The sequence below is a fragment of the Molossus molossus genome, unplaced genomic scaffold, assembly GCF_014108415.1.
Source record: "Molossus molossus isolate mMolMol1 unplaced genomic scaffold, mMolMol1.p scaffold_m16_p_4, whole genome shotgun sequence".
Classification (NCBI taxonomy): domain Eukaryota; kingdom Metazoa; phylum Chordata; class Mammalia; order Chiroptera; family Molossidae; genus Molossus; species Molossus molossus.
Window position 1 is genome coordinate 78,941,279 of NW_023425377.1, and position 20,732 is coordinate 78,962,010.

Here is a 20,732-nt window from a genome sequence, read left to right on the forward strand (position 1 = left end):
GAGAAATTTTTATCGCACAGGCGGAGAGCACTGGTTTGGTGCGCCCACTTGAGCGGTGTTTGCTGCTGCTTGCTTCATCTTGAAGGTTCCAGGGGAGGAGTCTGGGGTGCCATTTGCCACATGCAGTCAGATACCGTGGGCCAGTGACACAGGATGAGTAGGTCTGTGATCCACGGTAGCCTCTCTCATGTGGAGCCCCGCAGTAGTAGCCGTGTTCTAACAAGGAAGTATGTGTCCTTGCTTGGTTTCTGAGGTCAGATTCTGAAACACCAGACTTTTCTTTCACAAGAGCCCTCAAAAACAAATGTGTGATTCGTTGAGGATTCTGGCTTAAGAAACTCATTGATATTTAGAAAGGAAAAAAAAAGAAAAAAGGAAGCTGATGTCTTTCAAGCCAAGCATCTGAGTCTGTTGACTAGGCTTAAATAAAGCAGAGCCCAAACCTCTGAGGCCTGAGGGTGCAGGGGTGGGGCCTGGGACCGGTGTCTCCCCTTTGGGTTCAAGCACACCCTGGTGATGCCAGGGAGCCTGTGCTCCCCTCAGGCTGCCCCCTCTCTGCCAGCAGACCTACCGTGAGCATCTGGAAGGGCAGAAGCACAGAAAGAAGAAGGCAGCTGAGAAGATGGGCGTCCAGCCCAAAGGCAGCCCGTGTGGGGTGCAGGCGCAGCTGCACTGCAAACTTTGTGCCGTGTCCTGCACTGGGGCAGAAGCCTATGCCGCCCACGTGCGGGGGGCCAGGCACCAGAAGGTAGGAGCCCCACGTGGGCTTAGGCAGGGCAGCCCTGGGAGCCGTCTGACTTCCCACACTTGGGCTCCAGGGGGGATCCGATGACATCAGAGGTGCAGCCACCCAAGAGAGGAAGCTTTCCCTTAGGGCCCATGTATCCTCTTTCCTCAGAAGCCGACACCCTTCCCAGCTGTAAACGTCTTACCTGCCCCTGGACAAAAGCATGAAACAGTGTAGGGCTTGTCCTCAGGCCCCTGAGAAGCTGTTCTTGGCATTAGCTATGTTTAGATGTTTACATGAACAAGAGTTTGAACATGGATGAGATCAAATGGTGTATTCCATTTGGGGTCCTGTTTTTTAAAAACAAATAAAATTAAAATGGGAAGTTTTAATATCAAGGATATTGAGGATGGGGTGTGATGAAATCCTAGGTGTACGTGTGTTCCTGTAGAACGCAGACGTGCGTCTATGGACATGTCCACACGTATGTCTTAGCACTATTCGCTCATCCGTCCACACGCTCTGTGTCCTCATCAGGGGTGGGCACCGAATCGGTGCTTGGGACCCTTTCAGCCCAGGGCAGTGGAGCTGGGAGGAGGGGTCAGTGTTACCCAGCACCGGGTACTGCTGTATTGTAGGGCCCGCATGTGCATGGCCAGTGGTGGCCTAGAAGCAGGAGGCAGCTCAGGAAGGCCCTTCCAGAGGGAGGATGCTTGAGAGAGCTTAGTAGCTGGGGAGTGGGTGGGGTCCCTGGGGACTGGGATGGGCCCACCCATCCTCACTTCCACAGGTTGCAAGCCCTCCCACACCCACTCAGGTGTTCTTCCTGCCCTTGAAAAAGGTCAATCAGGCCTGCAGTTGGCCCTGACCAGGGAACCTGGGGCTGTTCCAGGTCTTCAAGCTGCATACCAAATTGGGGAAGCCCATCCCCAACATAGAACCCGTGCCAGGGAACTCCGGCTCAGCCCAGACCGCCTGCACCAGCAAGCTGGGCCCCCTCACCACTGAGAGCCCCCCTGTGGCCTCTGCCAAGCCTGTGGACCCCGCTGGCTCCAGCATACGCACCCTTAGCAGGCCAGAGCTGGCCTCGAAGGCCACATGCGTGGGTATGTCTCTTCGGTTCACAGCCCTCCCGCCATGCCCCTGACTCAACACACTGGAGATTCAGAGAAGGGTTTGGCCAGTTGACTTGTGTGTGAGCCAGCGTACATCTCCGGAGGGGCTAACTTATGCATGGGGGCGGGGATGGGGAGGAGCATGCCTTCTCTCTCATATTCCTGCCAGGCAGGAGGTGCTCTGATCCATACCTTCTGGGCCTCTGATAAGAGACCATTTCCCTGAATGGTAGATCCAGTGGGATGGCAGCATCATTTCTTCCCAGGGAGCCTGGGACAGACCCAGGTGCTGGGGGTTCTCTGAAGCCCTGCCCTAGGCCTGGAGAATTCCCTAGGCTACTACCTCCCACATGCTGGGGGTGGCCCCCGGCACAGCCCGGTGCTCACGTGGACAAACTTGGCTCTCACAGTTATGTAGGTGGGGATCCTCACAGCCCCCCTCTGGCTCTGCTTCCCTCAGGGGGGCACATCCACCGTTACCTGAGGGAAGTCATGGCTAGGCTACCACGTGACGCTTCCTGAGTGGGTCGTAACCGGGATTGTATGTCAGGCACTCCACAGCCGCTGCACGTGCATTGCATGATATACCCATTATGACTCTTTCTTTTTTTTCCCTATCCTTACCCGAGGACATCTTTCCATTTTTTGTTCAGATAGAGTGGGAGGGAGAGAGAGGGAAAGAGAGAGAAACATCAACGTGAAAGGGACACATCGAGTGGCTGCCACCCGCACAACCAACCAGGGCCGGGGACAAACTGCAACCGAGGTACGTGCCCTTAGCGGGAACCGAACCCGGGTCTCTCCGGACCGCAGGCCGACACTCTAACTGCTGAGCCAAACCGGCCAGGGCCCCATTATGACTCTTTAAAGTAGATTTTGTCATTGGTCCCAACTTGTAGATGGAAGAACTGAGGTGGGGCAAGGGGAAGTACCTGACCTAGGCCACCCCATAAATGGTGGAGGCAGGATTTGAACCCAGGTCTCCAACTGTCTCTGCTCTTCACTTCCATGCTTTTTGTGGGAGGGGGAGGGGTTTATTTTGTTTTTAGCATCAGTAGCACTGTGTTTTGAATACTCACATGATACTGAAGATAAAACCATAAAGGAGTTTTGACAACAAAGAAACAGCTGTTCCTCCAGAGACTCAGTGGATTTGTCTGATGGGGCCAGGTTGCCTATGGCCGTTGGTCCACTTGATGTCTCACTGCCAGTTAACGAAGGGCTGCAGAGTCTGTGCTGTGGGGTTTCTCAGCCGGGGGCCTACAGCCAGAGCCCCTCTGTGATGCATTCAGACTGGCACCAAGCTCTGTGTGGGCCTTGTTCTCTCAGCCGTGACCCAAGCTGACAGGAGGGGTCTTGTGGAACCTTGTATCCAACCGGCTGATGTCGTGCAGGGATGAAAGAGGCTGTAGCCCTGGGTTTGCATCGCGTTCTCCCCTTCACACTGGCCGACTGGAAGCAGGCTGGCCGTGGTTTCTGGCCAGAGCAGGTTAATGACACAGTTCTTCCAGGGCCTCCTGAGCTGCAGGCAGTGGGCTGCAGACCCCCAGAGGAGACACTGGCACACCCGAAATCAGAGCGGTCGGGGCAACTGCCCGTCCAAGGAGGCTCTGTGGAAGCTTCTGGAAGCTGCTGTGACTCAGAGCCGGTGGGCCCAGGCTACGTGCAAGAGGTAATTTCACCCTTGGGCAATTGGTGTGTGCCCTTCTCCACCTCTGGGTGGACAAGGGCCTTGCCAGGGTCAGGTTTTTGCCCTCAACTTAGTTCTCCATGTCACATTTACACAACCATCCCCGGGCGTACCTTACTAAGTCATCCAGAACTTGCTGGAAGGTGTAGGCACTGAGTTTCAGATCTTAGCCTGGGCATGTGCCCTGACCGGGAATCGAACCAGCAACCCGTTGGTGCATGGGTCGACGCTCAACCACTGAGCCACACCAGCTGGGCTGGGTTTCAGATCTTAGAAGGAAGGCCTGAGGCAGGTGGAGGCATTTCTTGGTGAGCAGCCCCTTTTTCTGTGGGAAGGAGGGTGGGAAAAGAAATTGGTGCCTAGAAAGCTAGGTGACCACATCATCCCAAGGTCCGTGATTCAAGGGACATTAGGAGCCGGCATGCACCCTGCATGGCCATTGCCCAGAGCCTGAGCAGTGGCCCCACAGGCCTGTTTAAACGGCGTTCTAGAACTCAAATTCTGAAGCTTCTTCGGGCTATTCCCATAGTTCCCAGCCTCCCTGAATTCGTCCAAAGACTGCATGTGGCTGAAAGGAAGTGCGAACAGCAGCATTTCTTTTCATTTTTGTGTTTTTACTCAACCAGTTCAGCATCTTGTTTTGTCCTATGCGAAGTAACCACACTTAGCTAGGACTTCTGCACGGCAGACCTGGTCATTTCACAGAGAAGGAGATGAGGTCCACAAAAGCTGCAGCAAACAGAGAAGGGCACATGATGGGCAAAGGCAGGAGTGCCACAGGGCAGGGCCTGAGCCAGAGGTGGCTGAGCCAGAGGGAGGAGAAAAGGCACCGGATGGTGGTAGAGGTGGGCTCAGCATGGGAGGGCGTATTGGCTCCTCTGAAAGCTGTCCTTTGGAATAGCTCAGCAGACAGGAAGCCAGGACGCTGGCACTGAAGGCTTTGCTGTCACTCCTCTGGGCCACCCAGGAAGGCCCAGTGTCCTCAGAGGGTGGAGGGAGGTGTCCTTCCCCAGGGGCCGATGCTTAGCTGAGCTTTGTGTCTCAGGTGTGCAACAGCGAGGGCAAAGTGATCCGATTCCACTGCAAGCTGTGCGAGTGCAGCTTCAACGACGCTAACGCCAGGGACATGCACGTGCGGGGGCGGCGGCACCGGCTGCAGTACAAGGTGCGCCGGCAGGGTCTCAGTTAGCTCAGGGTTGAGGCATGTGCGGGCATGCATGTGTGTAAGAACCATGATTTCTACATCTGGGTCCATGTCTTCAAATGCATGTTTTCCTGTGCAAGTTGGAGCTCTGACAGTTGCTCCGCGCCCCCTGGGCCTCTCAAGCAGCATCCAGGCCTGTGTTTCCCTCTGCCTGGCGGACAGAGCAGAAAACACGATTGTATTTGCCAGTTGATTTCATCTCTTGCAGATGAGTGTTTAGTTGTAAACATCTGCTCCCGCCTGTTGCCAGAGGAGGTTCTCAAGCACACAGTCAGATCGTAGCTGTGCACACAAAACAGGACACACAGACATCACTCATTTTCCCCAGACACTCAGTGTCAGTTTGTCCACACCTGCCACACGTTTTTCTTTTCCTGGGCCTCTGCCCTGCAAGCTGGTGTGTGCTAGCTGAGATGGGAGTGCTGTGCCTTGTCTGAACTGTCACCACGGGAAGCATGTGAGCACTGGCGCAGGGCTGAGTCTGTGAGCTGGAGAGAGGCCGGGGCTCTGGTGGCCAGAGGTGACTGGAGGGGCCGCTGCTGCAGGGGGTGTCCAGCTGTCCAGCGGAGCCATCTTCAGGGAGCCTGGCACCTCCAATGCCAAGGGCCTCCCAGCACAAGCAGGGGTTCCCTTTCCCACCCAAGGGGTGGCTTTGTGTGGCCAAGGAGCTCCCATGGGCCCTGCAGCACCCTGGGCTCAACCATAGGGCACACGTGCACATGTGTGTGTTTAAACATGCCTGTCAGGCCTGTAGTATGCTTGCTTGTGCAAAGCACGTATGTAACTCTCCTCAGGGTGATAAACAATGGCTTCTAGGTGTTTCCTCTCTTTTTAGCAGTTTCATTGAGATGTCATCCACACACCATACAATTTACCCTCAGAAACTGCACAGTTGAATGGCATTTACTGTATTCACAGAGTTGTGCAACCATCACCTCTCTCTAATTCCAGAACATTCTCATCACTCCCAAAAGAGCCCATTCCCATTAGCAGCCAGTCCTCATTCCCAACCTTAAGTCCTGTTTAAAAACCACGAACCCACTTTGTTCCTGTGGATTTGCCTGTTGTGGACATTTCACGCCAATGGACTCCCACACTGTGTGGCCTTTTGTGTCTGGCTTCTCTCGCTGAGCATCGTATGTTCAAGTTCCTTCCACGCTGGAGAGAGTCAAAGCTTCCTTCCTTTTTGTGGCTGAGTAATATTCCAGTGTGTAGATGGACACACCTTGTGTATCCGTTCTCCCATCGATGGATACTTGGATTGTTTCTGCCAATTAATAATCCTTAGACAACACAACACTTTCTGAATGAAGAAATTAAGGGCTAAAAACCAAGTTCAGCAAATGAATTAGCCATGCCAGTTGCAATTATATATTGCTGGATTTCACACAAATGATGTTCCCTGAATTATTTTATTGGAAACGAGTGTTTTTGTTGACCTCACAGTGACTGTTCAGTGATGGTCAGTTATTCGCCAGCGGTGTCACTACGCCTCTGGCTCCTCTCTCAGATACGGAGACAGGGTTCTGCTTTCACTATTGTGTCTGTTATTCTGCATGTCAGTTGTTCTGTCCCCCATGCCAGTTCCCTTTCCTGCCAGTGCTTTTGGGGACAAGGAGTGTTAAGACTCTGGGAGGTTGAAGCCCACTGTTGTCTAAATACAGAAGGGTGACAGTCACGGGGCCTGTCTCTGCGTCCCTGAGACACCGCGACGTTCTTGTCTAAGTGATGGTCTCCGATCCTACAGCCCTTCATTTCTTTTCCAGAAGAAAGTCGATCCTGACCTTCCGATCTCCATCAAGCTCAGCAACAGAGCCTGGAAGCTCCTGGAGGAGAGGAAGAGGAAGCAGAAGCAGCTGGCCAGGAAACAGCTGGAGGAGCTAAGGCGCCGGCATGCGGAGATGAGGCGCGGGTCCCTTCCTTCCCACCCCTGACTGCCCTCTGCCCTCAGGGCACCTTTGAGAACCAAATGCCCGTGCTTGTTCGCTTGCTCCCTCATCGGAGTTGGGTGGACATTCGCTCTCCCTTCCAGGCCTGAGAACTCAGGTGCTCATGACCTGCAAGGTTGGCAGGGACACAGCCCCTGTGGGGACATGGAGAATTTTAGAGCTAGCCGGGCCCTTGTGCACCCGTCACTCTAACGATCTGCCTTAGCTAGTGCGAGCCACCTAGTGAACCAGGGATGGCATGGTCCTGATAACCAAGGGGCTGGCACTCTCTGGCCTAATTCACAGGGAAGCCCTGTCGTCCCCATGTCCCTCAACTCCTAGTGTTCCCTGACCTCCTGTGTCCTTGTGTTCCCAGATCCCCGGTGAACCCTGGTGTCCTCTGACCTCCTATGTCTGACCCCTGATGTTTCCCAAACGCCCACACATTTATCATCATCCCCCTTCACCCTCTAGAGCAATTCTCAACCTGTGGGTCGTGACCCCTTTGGGGGTCAAACGACCCTTTCACAGGGGTCGCCTAAGACCATCAGAAAACACATATTTCTGATGGTCTTAGGAACAGAGACACCGCTCCTCTATCGGTCTCCAGGCGGGTCGCCCACATGCAGATACGCCCACATACAACATGAGGAACTGTATGGATTAAAGGGCCGGGGCATTAGGAAGGTTGAGAACCACTGCTCTGGAGCAATTCCAAAGCATTTTGTGATGCATATCCAATTCACAGAAGATCCAAAGCAGCATCTGAGCTGGAGAATGAGGCCCAGGACAGACTTGGGGGCTGTGGCCACGTAGGCCGACTCCTCCCTCCGTAGCAGTTACTCTAGGCCCTTTGAGACTTAGTCTCCTTGGCATGTGGCAAGCGTTTGTACAGAACCCCTTTGTGGGCTCTTATGGGGCCCCATTAGCTGCTTCATCTCCTCAGTGGTCCTGGAGCCTCAGCCTTGCTCAGCCCAAGGACCAGGCAGCAGGAGCCATATGGCTTCCATACACTGCTGGCTCTGATGTGACAAGCCCAGGGTCCTGCAGCTGCTGACAGCTCCTTGTTTTCTTGCTGTCCCACAGGCATTACGACCTGTGCAGGAGGAGGATGGAAAAGCCGCAGGCCCAGGATGAACACCCGGGACACTCACCTCCCGACCAGGCCCCTCCTCCCCTCATGAGCAGCCCGGGGGTGCCCACCACCTCGGCTCTGGTAGGTCTCGTGCTGAAATGCCTCCGGTGGCACTGGCACCGCGGTGTGTGGCACTTCCTCACATCCTCACCGGAAGACCTGAATCTTCCAGGGATGAGGATTAGGACTTTGTACCAAGAGCCCTGTGGGGTGCCCACCTCTCATCACTGGTCACCAATGGGAGCTCCAGGCCCCTGCCCCAATGCCCACCACAGTGGTCCGTTTAGTTTCCTGAGGCCCCTGTTGTCACATCTCTTGGGGATCCTCAGGTGTCCGTCCGTCTGTCTGCGCAGGCTGTGATTGGATGGGAACCTTGATTTGCACCTTGCTGAGGGAACAGGCCCACTGAACTGGCCGAAAAGCCTCTGGCTTGGAAATGTAACAGTGTCAGTACAGGGGAGCCCCCTGGGCCCCCTCAGCCCTGACCTTCCTACAGCCATCAGGGGAGGCTGTGGGGTCCTCACTGGGTCACCACCAGTAGGTCCCCATCATTCCTCAGCCTGGCTCCACCCTTGCATGTCCTCCCGCTGCGTGTGCTGCATCTCTGCGGAGCCGACACTCCCCCTGTCCCCTGCCCGCCAGGTCTGGGACCTCTCAGCCCACAATAACTTGTGCACGTTTTCTCGAAGCCCACACAGCGACGGGAGTCCAGTGATGACCGCCACGTCTTGTGCAAGCATGCCACCATCTACCCCACGGAGGAGGAGCTCCTGGCTGTGCAGAAGGCTGTGTCCCACTCGGAACGCGCCCTGAAGCTGGTGTCCGACAGACTGGCGGAAGAGAAGTCCAGGGGCTCGGAGCAGGAGGGCGGTGAGCATAGGTAATGAGATCACCCTCTTTACCCCAGGCCCAGGGGGCCACCTGGAGGAGGTGGGGGTTCCCACAGGGAGTGGCTGCCAGGAGGGGCAGAGGCAGCTCCTCCTCTGATTGGCTCTGAGTTTCCAGCCCCCGGTGGTAAATTCATTGACTGAGTCTCTAGTTTTAGGGCTGGAGCCCCAAGATTCAAAGGAATTTTAGTCCCAGTTTAGAGAGCTATTGTTCTCCATACCAGAATTTACTTTTCTGACCAAAGGTGCATCTGGAAACATAGTTCACAAAACATGAACCCCCTCTGTTTGTTCATCTACAAAATGGAGATAAATGCGATTCTGCTCTGACCTCTCCTCCTACAGGCTGCCACTCAGTGCCCGTCTGAGTCACCGTGCAAGGCCCTGTGACCATGGGGGACAGAAAAGTCCCTGTGCCCTGTAAGGAGTCATTTCATGTTGAAATAATCCAAGAGAGAGTTAGCTTTTCCAAGTCCTTTCTCTCTAGGTGGCTTTTCATTTTCTTTTCTTTTTTTTACAGTGGCACTAAGTACATTCACAAGGTTGTGCAACCATCACCCGCCGCTTATCCATTTCTAGAATGTTTTCATCATCTAAAACAAAATCTGTCCCCGTTTAATTCCCGCCCCCTGCCCCAGCCCCTGGCACCGGCATTGAACTTTCTCTCTCTGTGGCTTGGCCTGTTCTGGACGTTTCACGTAGGTGGAATCATGCAGTACTTGTCCTTTTGCGTCTGGCCGATTCCACTTTAGTTCCTTTTCACTGTGGTGTTTGCTTCCTAGGAAAGACCATGTGCCACTGTGAGTAACAAAGTGTCAGACAGTATGAACTTGGCCTCAGCTTCAGCATTCGAACCTCCCAGTGCCCCTCTGTGCTGCATCTACTTGGGAAAGTAAACCTTCTTCACTGCCTGGGAGGGAAAACAAGGGGGCAGGGAAATGTTTTTCAGCTCTCCTGAAGCCAGACCACAACACAGCAAAGTCTGACCGGGCTGGTCTTTGGAAAGGTGGAGCCATCCTCACTCTGAGGTTTGCCTGGGGCTTTGTGTTTGCTCACAGGTCCAGGGAAGATGGTCCTGGGAGGTTGACACCACCTGCAGCCCTGATCCCAGAGGCCAGGGCCTGCGGCCTCCGGGCCGAGTGCAGGGCCGCTGCCCAGAGGCAGCAGCCGACAGAAAGGGTGCCCTCCTTTAAATCTCCACCCATGTTTTCTGAACAAAAAAATTCCACCTCACTTAATGCTTTGAAGTTCCCGCCAGTTTTTCCCCTGTACACTGGTTTTACTTTTCTAATGTGTTCTTTAACTTTTTATTTTGAAACAATTATGGACTCAAAATAGTACAGAGAGGGTCCTAGGACCCTTCCCTGGTCCCCCCGGTGTGTACATGGAAGCAACTCTGGCATGTGTCAAGGCAGGAGGTCCCGGGGGCCTTTACAATAGTTTTCAAAAACTCGGAAATGTGATTTTTTTAATGGAGACATAATAAACCATCCTGTGAATGTTCCATTATTTATTTAACTGTTGCAAAGAGCATCTCAGTGTTTGGGTTTTTAAACTTTTATTATGGAAATTCTCAAACATACACCAAAGTGGATGGAAGAGTAAAATTATAATGAGCACCATGTGGCCATTACTAAACCATGACTAGCTCATGGGATTTCACTTGATCTCTGGCCCTTCCTCCCTGCCCCCTCCATAGAGGTTAAAAGGAAATCCTATCAGACAGCATACTGTTCCTTTGCCAAGGATTTAGTAAGTACCTATCTCTAAATAATAAGGACTCTCTTCTTTATTTAACAAAACCATAATGCCACTGTCACACCTTTTAAAATTAACAGTAATTCTTTTTTAAATTTTTTATCAATTTATTTTTGTTATGGATGGTTCTCCTTTTTTTCCCCATTGACACCCTCCTCCCTATACCCTTTACCCCATATCCGGCTTTGTTGTCCATGTCCATTGGTTATGCATACATGCATATAAGTTCTGTGGTTTATATCTTTTCTTCCCCCACCACCCCCTCTACTGAGGGTTGTCAGTCTGTACCCTACTTCAATGTCTCTGGGTCTACCCAATTCCTCAGACTGTTATGTTCATTATATTCCAGAAATAAGTGAGATCATGTGATATTTGTCTTTCTCTGCTTGGCTTGTTTCACTTAAGATAATACTTTCCAGGTCCCTCCATGTCGTCTCAAAGGATAAGAGATCTGCCCTGGCCGGTTTGGCTCAGCGGTTAGAGCTTCAGCCTGCGGTCCAGAGATACCTGGGTTCGGTTCCCACTAGGGCACGTACCTCGGTTGCAGTTTGTCCCCGGCCCTGGTTGGTCGTGCGAGTGGCAGCCACTCGATGTGTCTCTTTCACATTGATGTTTCTCTTTCTCTCTCCCTCCCACTCTACTTGAACAAAAAATGGAAAAATGTCCTCAAGTGAGGATAAAAAAAAAAAAGGATAAGAGATCTTTCTTTCTTACAGCTGCGTAGTACTCCATTGTGTATATGTACCACAATTTTTTTTTTTAATCCTCACCCAAGGACATTTTTTTTCCATTTTTTGTTCAGATAGAGTGGGAGGGAGAGAGAGAAAGAAACATTGACATGAAAGGGACACACTGAGTGGCTGCCACCCGCACGACCAACCAGGGCTGGGGACAAACTGCAACCGAGGTACAAGCCCTTAGCGGGAACCAAACCCAGGTCTCTCTGGACGGCAGGCCGACGCTCTAACCGCTGAGCCAAACCAGCCAGGGCTACCACAACTTTTTTATCCATTCATCTACTGATGGACACTTAGGCTGTTTCCAGATCTTAGCTATTGTAAATAGTGCTGCTATAAAAATGGGGGTACATATATTCTTTCTGATTGGTGTTTCAGGCTTCTTAGGGTATATTCCTAGAAATGGGTTCACTGGATCAAATGGCAATTCAATTTTTAATTTTTTGAGGTAACACCATATTGTTTTCCATAGCGGCTGTACCAGTCTGCATTCCCACCAGCAGTGCACTAGAGTCCCCTTTCCTCCACACCCTCGCCAACACTTGTTGTTTGATGATTTGTTGATGGTGGCCATTCTGACAGGTGTGAGGTGATACCTCATTAACAGTAATTATTTAACATCATCAAATATCTAGTCAGTGTTGAAATTTCCAGTTGTCCCATAGATATCATAACGTGTTTTTTTTGGTTTTCCGGGGTTTGTTTTTCTTTCTATATTTGGTGTGAATTGGGATTCAAATTGGCTGACAAACCTGTAAATCTGTATATCTGAAGGTTCCCCCCCACTCCCTGTTTTCTGCTTTTTCTGTCTTTATGAGTCTCAGTTGCAGAGTCTGATCCTTGCTCCCTAATCCAGATGTTGCTGGTCTAGATTTTGCCAGCAGCCTCCAGAGCCAGGTCCCCTCATACTTTGGGCTCCAGAGTTCTGTGGCCCCCAAATGGATAGGAATATATAAACTTTTTTTTTTTTTTAAGTAAAAAAGTTATCTCCTATTTCTAGAAATGTCACAAAGAAAACAAAGTGGTGATTAGGGAGTGGCAGGAGAGAGTGGCAGCTTCTGTAGCACAGCACGGACATTTATCTAGAGATTAGTCACGTGAGGGTACCTCAGGCACCAGTCCTGGGAACTGGAGGAGAGGAGCGAGCCCAGTGGGTCTGGAGGGACATAGGAAGGAGCTTCGGGCTGGGGCAGTGATTTTCAGCCAAGTACCTCAAGAATTTTTAAAACATGCAACACCTGTTCGGCTATTGTGGCTCAGTGGTTGAGCATCGACCCATGCTTCAAGAGGTCACTGATTTCATTCCTGGTCAGGACACGTGCCCAGGTTGTGGGCCCAATCCCCAGTGGGGGGCATGCAGAAGGCGGTTGATCGATATTCTCTCTCATCAATGTTTCTATCTCTCTCTCCCTCTCTTTCCAAAATCAATAAAGGAAAAAACAAAACAAAATAAAAAAACATGCAACACCTGACTATTTAGTTGAGGGCACTGACCTCTTTTTTCTTAGATTGTCAGATAACAAAAATGACAACAGCCAACACAACAACAGTCTTCCCGTGTGAATGTCCTGTCTTGAACCATAAATATATAGGTCATATAATAGAATTGCATCTTATTGGTCATGTTGCATAATAAGGTTGCATCTGATTGGTTTATTTATTTTTGTATTGTTTTGTTTTTAATCCTCACTAGAGGATATGTGCTTATCGATTGTAGAAAGAGAGAGAGAAACATCGATGTGAGACAGAAACATGGATTGGTTGCCTCCCACATGTGCCTCATGTAAGGATCAAACCTGCCACCTAGGTTTGTACCCTGACTTGGAGTCAAACCTGAAACCTTTTGGCGTGCAGATCTATGCTCCAACCAACTGAGCCACCCAACCAGGGCAATTGGTTAATTTTTGGTAGCAGAAATCCTTATATATAAGTATAGGCACCTAATTAAAAAAAAAAAAAAGTTGTTCTGGAGCTAAAAGGATAGATAATTACTATTATTTATCTTTTTGTAAATCAATCAAAATTATACCTTTTTTTGTCAGATCAGCAAAAAATGTTTTTTGGTGTGCTGTAGAATTTTAGTAATATGTGCCATGAGATGAAAAAGGTTGAGCCCAGTTGGTGTGGCTCAGTGATTGAGCTTCAACCCATGCACCAAGAGGTCACGGGTTCAATTCCTCATCAGGGTTGTGAGCTTGATCCCCACTGGGGGGGCATGCAGGAGTCGGCCAATCGACATTCTCTCTCATCGATGTTTCTCTCTCTCTCCCCCTTCCTTTCTCTCTAAAACCAATAAAGGAAAAAAAAAATTTTTTTAAGGTTGAAAATCACTGGACTAGAACATAAGGCCCAAGAGGCCCAAGAGGGAGTGGTGGGAGAGGATGGTGGTAAGAAGGCCTAGCAAGTCAGGCTGGGGGCCTCAGGCCAGCAAATAAGCTCAGGTGTCCCCATCCTGCGGAGGGCCAGTGCTGGGAGGTTAGATGCAGGGCAGAGCGATGATCAGATTCACACTGCAGAAAGCTGGCCCTGATCTGCAGAGAGGTGAGGCTGCAGAGGGATCTCCCTTAGGACGCTGTGGCCTGAGCACATGGATGGGCCTGCTTGCCAAGGGTCAAGATTGGGGTGAAGCCAGAGACGGCTTAGAAGGTGCCCGAACCCAAAGGCTGACCAGGGTGGCACCCACTGGCTGAGGACCAGGTGTCACTGGGGATGTCATCATTGGCCTTTTTCAGAATGCAGTTTACCAGGAAATAGTAACAACTACCAGCCCTTACTGAGCACATGTAATATACCTATGTGGTTCCCAACGCTTTTCTCAGATTTATCTCCTCATGTCTCCTTTTGTCAAGTGCACTCTGAGAAACGGGACTCAGAAAGGGCCCATTTCACAGATGAGGAAGCTGAGGCACAGAGGGCCCAGCAAGCTGCTGATATTTTCAGACCCAGGGCAGGGCCACATGCTCCCTTTCTCCCCGACTCCTCTTCTCATAGTTGCATTTGTGGGTTTGTCTTCACAGTGGTGTCAGCCCCTCTGCTCGGATCCTGAAAGGGGTGATGAGGGTCGGCCTCCTGGCAAAAGGCCTCCTCCTTCGGGGAGACAGGACCGTGCAGCTGATCCTGCTCTGCTCCCAGAAGCCCACCCACACCCTGTTGCAGATGGTCACCAAGCAGCTGCCCCAGCAGCTCCTGGTAATGTGGTTACCTCCCGGTGGTGTGGGGATGGGGGTGAGGGGTGGGGGGCTGCCAGCCCTCTCAAGAGCACCTTAGGCTCCCTGACAGGGATGACTTTGCATCCACAGGATTTTAAGAAACAAGAGAACTCATCATTATTAGATACAGACCAGTTTGTTTTTATAAACAGTTGCAAGGAGAAAGAGGTGGAAACTTCAGGGTTCCTATTTAAAGTAAGATCAGGGTAAAATTCAGAAAATGTACATATCCCACCGTGAGAACGGTGACCAGCCATTTAAAGGGATACATGGTGACACGGTGATGGCGTGGGAAACGTTTACCGCCGTGCTGATCATGAGACTCAGTGGAGAGCAGAGGAAGGAGCCTTTAAAGTCTCGAGGCAGGATGGAAACCCATTTTGAGGACTGTGGGAGGTGGACTGGACTTTCTCTGCGAGAGCAGTTGCTCCGTCGTTGTCATAGTATTTTTCTCATGTTAACTGGGGTGGGGGAGGGGAGGCAGTAAGAGCAGGTCAGGATTTAAGTTGATCATCTTAGGTTAAAACAGTCAGCTCCCAGGGCAGTTTTTTGCTGCTGTGTCTGGCGCTGTTCCTGGGAAAATTCTGCATCGCTTCTCCTAGTGGCTTAGTGAGCACTGGCGGCAGACACAGGGCACCCCGGCTCCCACTCTGGTCGGGAGAGATGAACACACATCAGCAAGCTAACTTTAGTTCATCTCCAGTGAGGAAGCCTGATGCCACGGAGAGAGCACTCAGGGAGGAGGGAGCCATGTCTAACCGGACAGTGGGAGGTACGTGTCCTGACAAAGGACATTTAGGTTGCTCCCAGGATTACCACTGAGGCTGCACAAAATAAATCCCCTGTACACACACCGCTCCACACACCTGGAAGGGCATCCTGGGCAGCCCCTGGGTCGCAGGCCCAGGCCCAGTGCTCCTGGTACGTGTGGCCCGGTCAGCCTCCACCAGCACTTTATAAGATGCACAGCTTTGCCAGCCCAGCTGCTCCACAGACTTCTGGGTTTCATTCTTCTCATAGGCAATGATGATGATGGTACCTCATTCTAGTTTTTTTTTTTATCCTCACCTGAGGACATTTTTGCATTTATCTTCAGATAGAGCAGGAGGGAGAGAGAGGGGAAGAGAGAGAGAGAAACATCGATGTGAGAGAGATAAATCAACTGGTGGCCAACCACACGACCCCAACCAGGGCTGGGGACAAACTGCAACCGAGGTATGTGCCCTTAGCGGGAACCGAACCTGGGACTCTCTGGTCCACGGGCTGACGCTCTAACCGCTGAGCCAAACCGGCCAGGGCCCTCATTCCAGTTTTAATTTGCTTCTCTCTTACTGTGGGGTCATCTGTGTCATTGTGTCAAAAAGGACACTTCTGTTTCCTTTCCTTCCAACTATCTGTTATATCAATGGTCAGATTTTTGTTTTTGTTTTAATTGGATTGCTGTCCTTGTTAAGGTGTTCTTTACATATGAAGGTCCCTTATATGCAGGGTTCATCGTCTACACATGTTTCCACATGTGTGTACTCTGGAGGGTAGGCTGTGTCTGAGTCCCGTGGAGGCTCCAGACTCCTGGCACAGGGTCTGCCACCTGGCCACGTCCTTACTGTTTGCACCTGTCTCTCGGATGCAGTAACTCCACCTGGTGTTGTGTTTGCATCTCACAGATGGTGACGAAGGACAAGTATGAGGTCTCCTCTGACCCTGAAGCCAACATCATCATCTCATCCTTTGAGGAGCCCAGAATACGGGTCACTGTGTCTGTCACCTCGCCCCTAATGCGAGAGGACCCCTCCATGGACAGAGGTGCAGCCAGGCCCTTCTGTCCAGCCCCCCTCCCCACACACCCAGGTGGCTTAGGGAAGCATCTGACTGCTCCGGGCAGGCGTAGACGGTTGAGGTGCAGCCTCTGGCCCTTCTGTCAGCCCCTGATGCCACTGAACAGAACAGAGGAAACAGCTGGTGACAGAGTGACACATGGGCTCAGAACTAGGCTGTGGGTACGCTCCTGGCTTTGTCCGTGCAGCTCCACGCTCTTGCCTTGCCCCGAGGCCAGTGTGGACACCTGCACCCTGCCCAGGGGGAACCAGCTGTGGCAGGTCCCCAGGAGCTCAGATTGTCCATCTGTCTGCATCAGAGGCCACAGCAGAACCTGCTGGTCCCAAAATTGCTCTTGTGGGACACGGGGGTCAGGGGGCTTGAGGCATCCTGAGAGAGTAGGAGGAGGTGTTGGGCCAGGCCAGAGGGCAGCAAGGGCCTCAAGTGACTGCCACGTGGTGAAGGCCAGGCGACAGGGAGTTTCCCAGAACATCCTGGAACAGCCCCAGGACCATTTTCCAAATTCCATTCATTCTTTTTTATTTTATTTTTTAGAGAGAGGAAGGAAGAGAGAGAGATAGAAACATTGATGTGAGAAACATCGATCGGCTGCCCCCTGCACACCCCCTACTGGGGATTGAGTCTGAAACCCAGGCATGTGCCTGACTGGGAATCAAACCAGTGACCAGGGACGACGCGCAATCCACTGAGTCACACCAGCCGGGCAAATTCCATTTGTTCTTAAACCCCCTTCATGACTGTTGTCAAATCTGAGGGACACTGACATTTTTCTTTAAATCATTTTTTTTAATACTTAAATTTTTAAAGAGGAGAAAGTTTGCCCTGGCCAGTTTGGCTCAGCAGTTAGAGCGTCAGCTTGCGGACTGAAGAGTCACGGGTTCGATTCCCAGTCAAGGACACATACTGGGGTTGCAGGTTTGATCCCGGGCCCCAGTTGAGGTCGTGCAGGAGGCATCCAATTGACATGCCTCTCTTGCACTGATGTTTCTCCCTCCCTCCCACTCTAGCTAAAAGTCAATGGGAAAATATCCTTGGGTGAGGATTTAAACAAATAAATAAAAATAAAGAGGAGAACCTTTGACTGTAAGTGGAAAGCCATTATCAGTTGTCATAAATAGAGAGTGGTCTAAAAATCAATACGGAGTGATGAACAGCACCAGTCAGTTCTAAATGGAGGCCCTGCTGGGGTTTGCTCAAACACACGAACAGAGTGGAGATTGGGAATGTTAGAAAGTGTTCAAGATCCGAGGCCACTTGATGGAAGCTGATTGGAAAGATTAAGATGCGGAAACCCCTCTGTAATTAACTAGTTCTGTGAGCACCAGGAAACCTCAGATGTCTCCTCACTCGGGAGTCTGCACCCCAGGCTGGCTGTTGCTGGAAGGGTAGCTTCTAGCCCCCCCTGTGAAGACACACCCCTTCCTCTTCCACCCCAGCCTGTGACAGGCAGGCAACAGGATCCCTGGGGATATTTATGGGTGAAAGTGATACCTGTGCTCCATCATGTGGCCTAAATAAGCCAGGGTGTCCTAGAATGAGACAAACATATTCTTGAAGCAATAGTAGTAAGAAGGAAAAATGGATCTGAATTTCTGTCAGACATGGAGGCCTTTGTCATCAATGACGGGATGTGTTCAGATCTGACCCACTTTCTTCTTTTTTTTTTTTAATCCTCACCCGAGGATGTGTTGAGAGAGAGTGAGAAACATCAGTGTGAGAGAGAAACATTGATCAGTTGCCTCCTGTACGTGCCCTAACTGGGGACGGAAACTACAACCTAGTTGTGTGCCCTGATCAGAATCGAACCCACAACCTTCTGGTGTAGAGGACATCGCTCCAACCCACTGAGCCACCTGGCCGGGGGCCACTTTCTCCCTTTTAATTATGGATTTGGACGTTTCTGGAAATCGGGCTGAATTTATAGTTTTTCACCTGCTCTGTAGTTTGCTAACTAAGGGCGTCGGCACTGAGGGTGCTCAGCAATAAGCGTCAAACGCTTTCTTCATGGGCGCTGACTTCAGGGGAGATAGGATTGTCACAGACATGACTCTCTGGTCCCGCAGGGTCCCAGAGGAAAGGCGATCTGGGAGGAAGCATGTATCTCCTAAATGACCACAATGGGGCCCAGAGAACTGAGAGGCACGGCCCGTGTGGCCCAGGAAAGGAGGAAAACGGGAAAGGGCAACTTGCCTACGTGCCCTTTTCTTCTAGAAGGAGTGGAAGTGCCTTTGCCTGACCCAGGGGACGTCTTGAGCCTAGAAAAGTGTCTCCAGTCACTGGCTGCCCTCCGCCATGCCAAGTGGTTCCAGGTTAGGGGTGGGGGTGGGGGGAGGTCACACCTTCTGTCCTGTTGGCTGTGCCCTTAGCCGACTCCTTGGCTAGCTGTTTGGCTCATGTCTCTTTGCGCTACTAAACTGATGGGTTGGAATCAGAGCAGGGCCAGTTCTGCTGGGCTGTGCCCATTTGGAATGGAGCCCGCTCCCAGCCATCACCCTCCAGGTCAGCCAGCCATGCCCCACCGGAGGCCGTCCCTAACCTCCACTGCCAGGACAGGACCCCTGGCCCGGTGTCCTGCCCCCGGGTCCGCCCTTGTTCCCTTGTCCTCACACACTCCTGTGCATGCGGCTTCCAGAGCTAACCGTGTGCTTCTTCTCCCAAAGGCACGAGCCAGCGGCCTACAGCCCTGTGTAATTGTCATCAGGGTTTTTCGGGACCTCTGCCAACGTGTGCCCACCTGGGGGGCCCTGCCAGACTGGGTAAGTCTAAGAGGGTCTTATTTCCTCCTGGACAGACGTTTCCTCTCCCATTGGGCTTTCCGAGGAGGGGCTAGCATCAGCCGGAGTGCCCAGGAGAGGCAGATCACGGGAGGGGTGTCTCAGGAGTCCCTTGGCACCAGGAAGAGGCCAGCTCAAGTGCAGCTTCACTTGATTGTATTTTCTTTCTTTCTTTTGCATTTATCTTCACATAGAGCGGGAGGGAGAGAAGGGGGAAAAAAGAGAGAGAAGCATCGATGTGAGAGAGACACATCAACTGGTTGCCACCCACAGGACCCCAACCGGGGCCGGGGACAAACTGCAACCGAGGTACATACTCTTAGTGGGAACCGAACCCGGGCCTCTCTGGTCCACAGGCCAACGCTCTAACCACTGCGCAATACCGGCAGGGCCTGACTGTATTTTCTTTTTTTTTTTTTTATCCTCACCCGAGGACTTTTTTTTTCTATTTTTTTGTTCAGGTAGAGTGGGAGGGAGAGAGAGAGAAACATCGACTTGAAAGGGACACATCGAGTGGCTGCCACCCACACGACCAGCCAGGGCCGGGGACAAACTGCAACCGAGGTACATGCCCTTAGTGGGAACCGAACCCGGGTGTCTCGGGACCGCAGGCTGATGCTCTAACCGCTGAGCCAAACCGGCCAGGGCCTGACTGTATTTTCTTAAACCCTCAGCCTCACACACTGAAGCAGGTAGCATGCCAGTGACGGGCGCCGGGGAAATGTGCAGTGTCAATGCAGAGGGCCTGGGGTGGTCAGGGAGCCAGTGTCCATCACAGCTTCACTCTGGCCTCTGGGTGGCCTGATGCACCTCCACCTCCTCTGGAGGGGAGACCCCCTACAGCTCTGACACCACCCCACCCCTCCCCCACCCCCAGGCCAGTAGGGGATGAGGGGAAGAGCAGAGAAGAGAGAGTGCAAGGGCCCCGTGCCCCCTGAACACCCAAGCTGCTGGGTCGTGAGACCCCAGCTCTCAAAGATCTGAGTGTCCCACTCTTGCCCCACAAACCCTCCCACTGACACCCCTCAACCCCCAGTGCTGGGTGGGACGACCTGTAGGTTTTTAAGTGGTTCACATTATTCTTGGGAAGGGGCCAGAGCCGCCTGCGCTCTGAGGGACGTTTGCATTCTATCCCGGCCTTCTGCCTCCAGCTCACCTCCTCCAGCCCCCAAAGCCGGGCTGTTGGACAGCAGGCCCTTCCCATCCTGGCCCAGGCCACCAAAACCTAGGGTTCTGGTGCCTCCAGCACCTCTGCCTCCTGCCCAGTGTCCAGGGGAGACATTGCTCCTGATGCCAACCCTCGTGGACAGCACAGTGGCCGGCTTCGTGCTGAGTCACTGGCACATGTCTCAGTCCTGCCCTCGCAACCCACTTGGTCCGGTGGCTTCTTGGAGGAGGGGCACCCTGAGCAAGCCACGGAGTCATTGCAATCCTGACTAAGGGTACCATGGGTCATGGAGAACAAGTTTCTTTTAACCCTTGAAATGCTAGTTTGCAATGTTACAATTGATGGGGTTTTGCCCACGGGGAAACCGAGGGTTAGAGAGTGAAGAAAACTGCCTGTGGCCATACCTGGGGGTGGTGCAGCCTCAGGGACCAACCTCTGTAGAAGTCAAGGGTGGGTGGGAGTTAGAGAAAGAGCTGGGAGGAGCTGCCTGTCCTGGGGTCCCTTGGAAACCCCTAGCTGAGCCCAATAGAGCCCCTCCAGTGGGAGGCAAGCTGGCCAAGGCAC

General features: G+C 52.1%; 1 protein-coding gene across 1 annotated transcript in view; it reads left to right on the plus strand.

The window, feature by feature from the left end:
* The window catches only part of ZFR2 (zinc finger RNA binding protein 2), a 29,328-nt gene that overhangs the window by 6,166 nt on the left and 2,430 nt on the right, over positions 1 to 20,732 (plus strand). Inside the window, exons 6-16 of the mRNA XM_036282238.1 lie at positions 563 to 748; positions 1,620 to 1,833; positions 3,354 to 3,514; positions 4,578 to 4,697; positions 6,503 to 6,642; positions 7,751 to 7,880; positions 8,489 to 8,679; positions 14,199 to 14,370; positions 16,055 to 16,241; positions 18,441 to 18,535; positions 18,887 to 18,982. Of these exons, the coding sequence (XP_036138131.1) occupies positions 563 to 748; positions 1,620 to 1,833; positions 3,354 to 3,514; positions 4,578 to 4,697; positions 6,503 to 6,642; positions 7,751 to 7,880; positions 8,489 to 8,679; positions 14,199 to 14,370; positions 16,055 to 16,241; positions 18,441 to 18,535; positions 18,887 to 18,982 (1,692 nt within the window). The remainder of the gene's footprint in view (positions 1 to 562; positions 749 to 1,619; positions 1,834 to 3,353; positions 3,515 to 4,577; positions 4,698 to 6,502; positions 6,643 to 7,750; positions 7,881 to 8,488; positions 8,680 to 14,198; positions 14,371 to 16,054; positions 16,242 to 18,440; positions 18,536 to 18,886; positions 18,983 to 20,732) is intronic.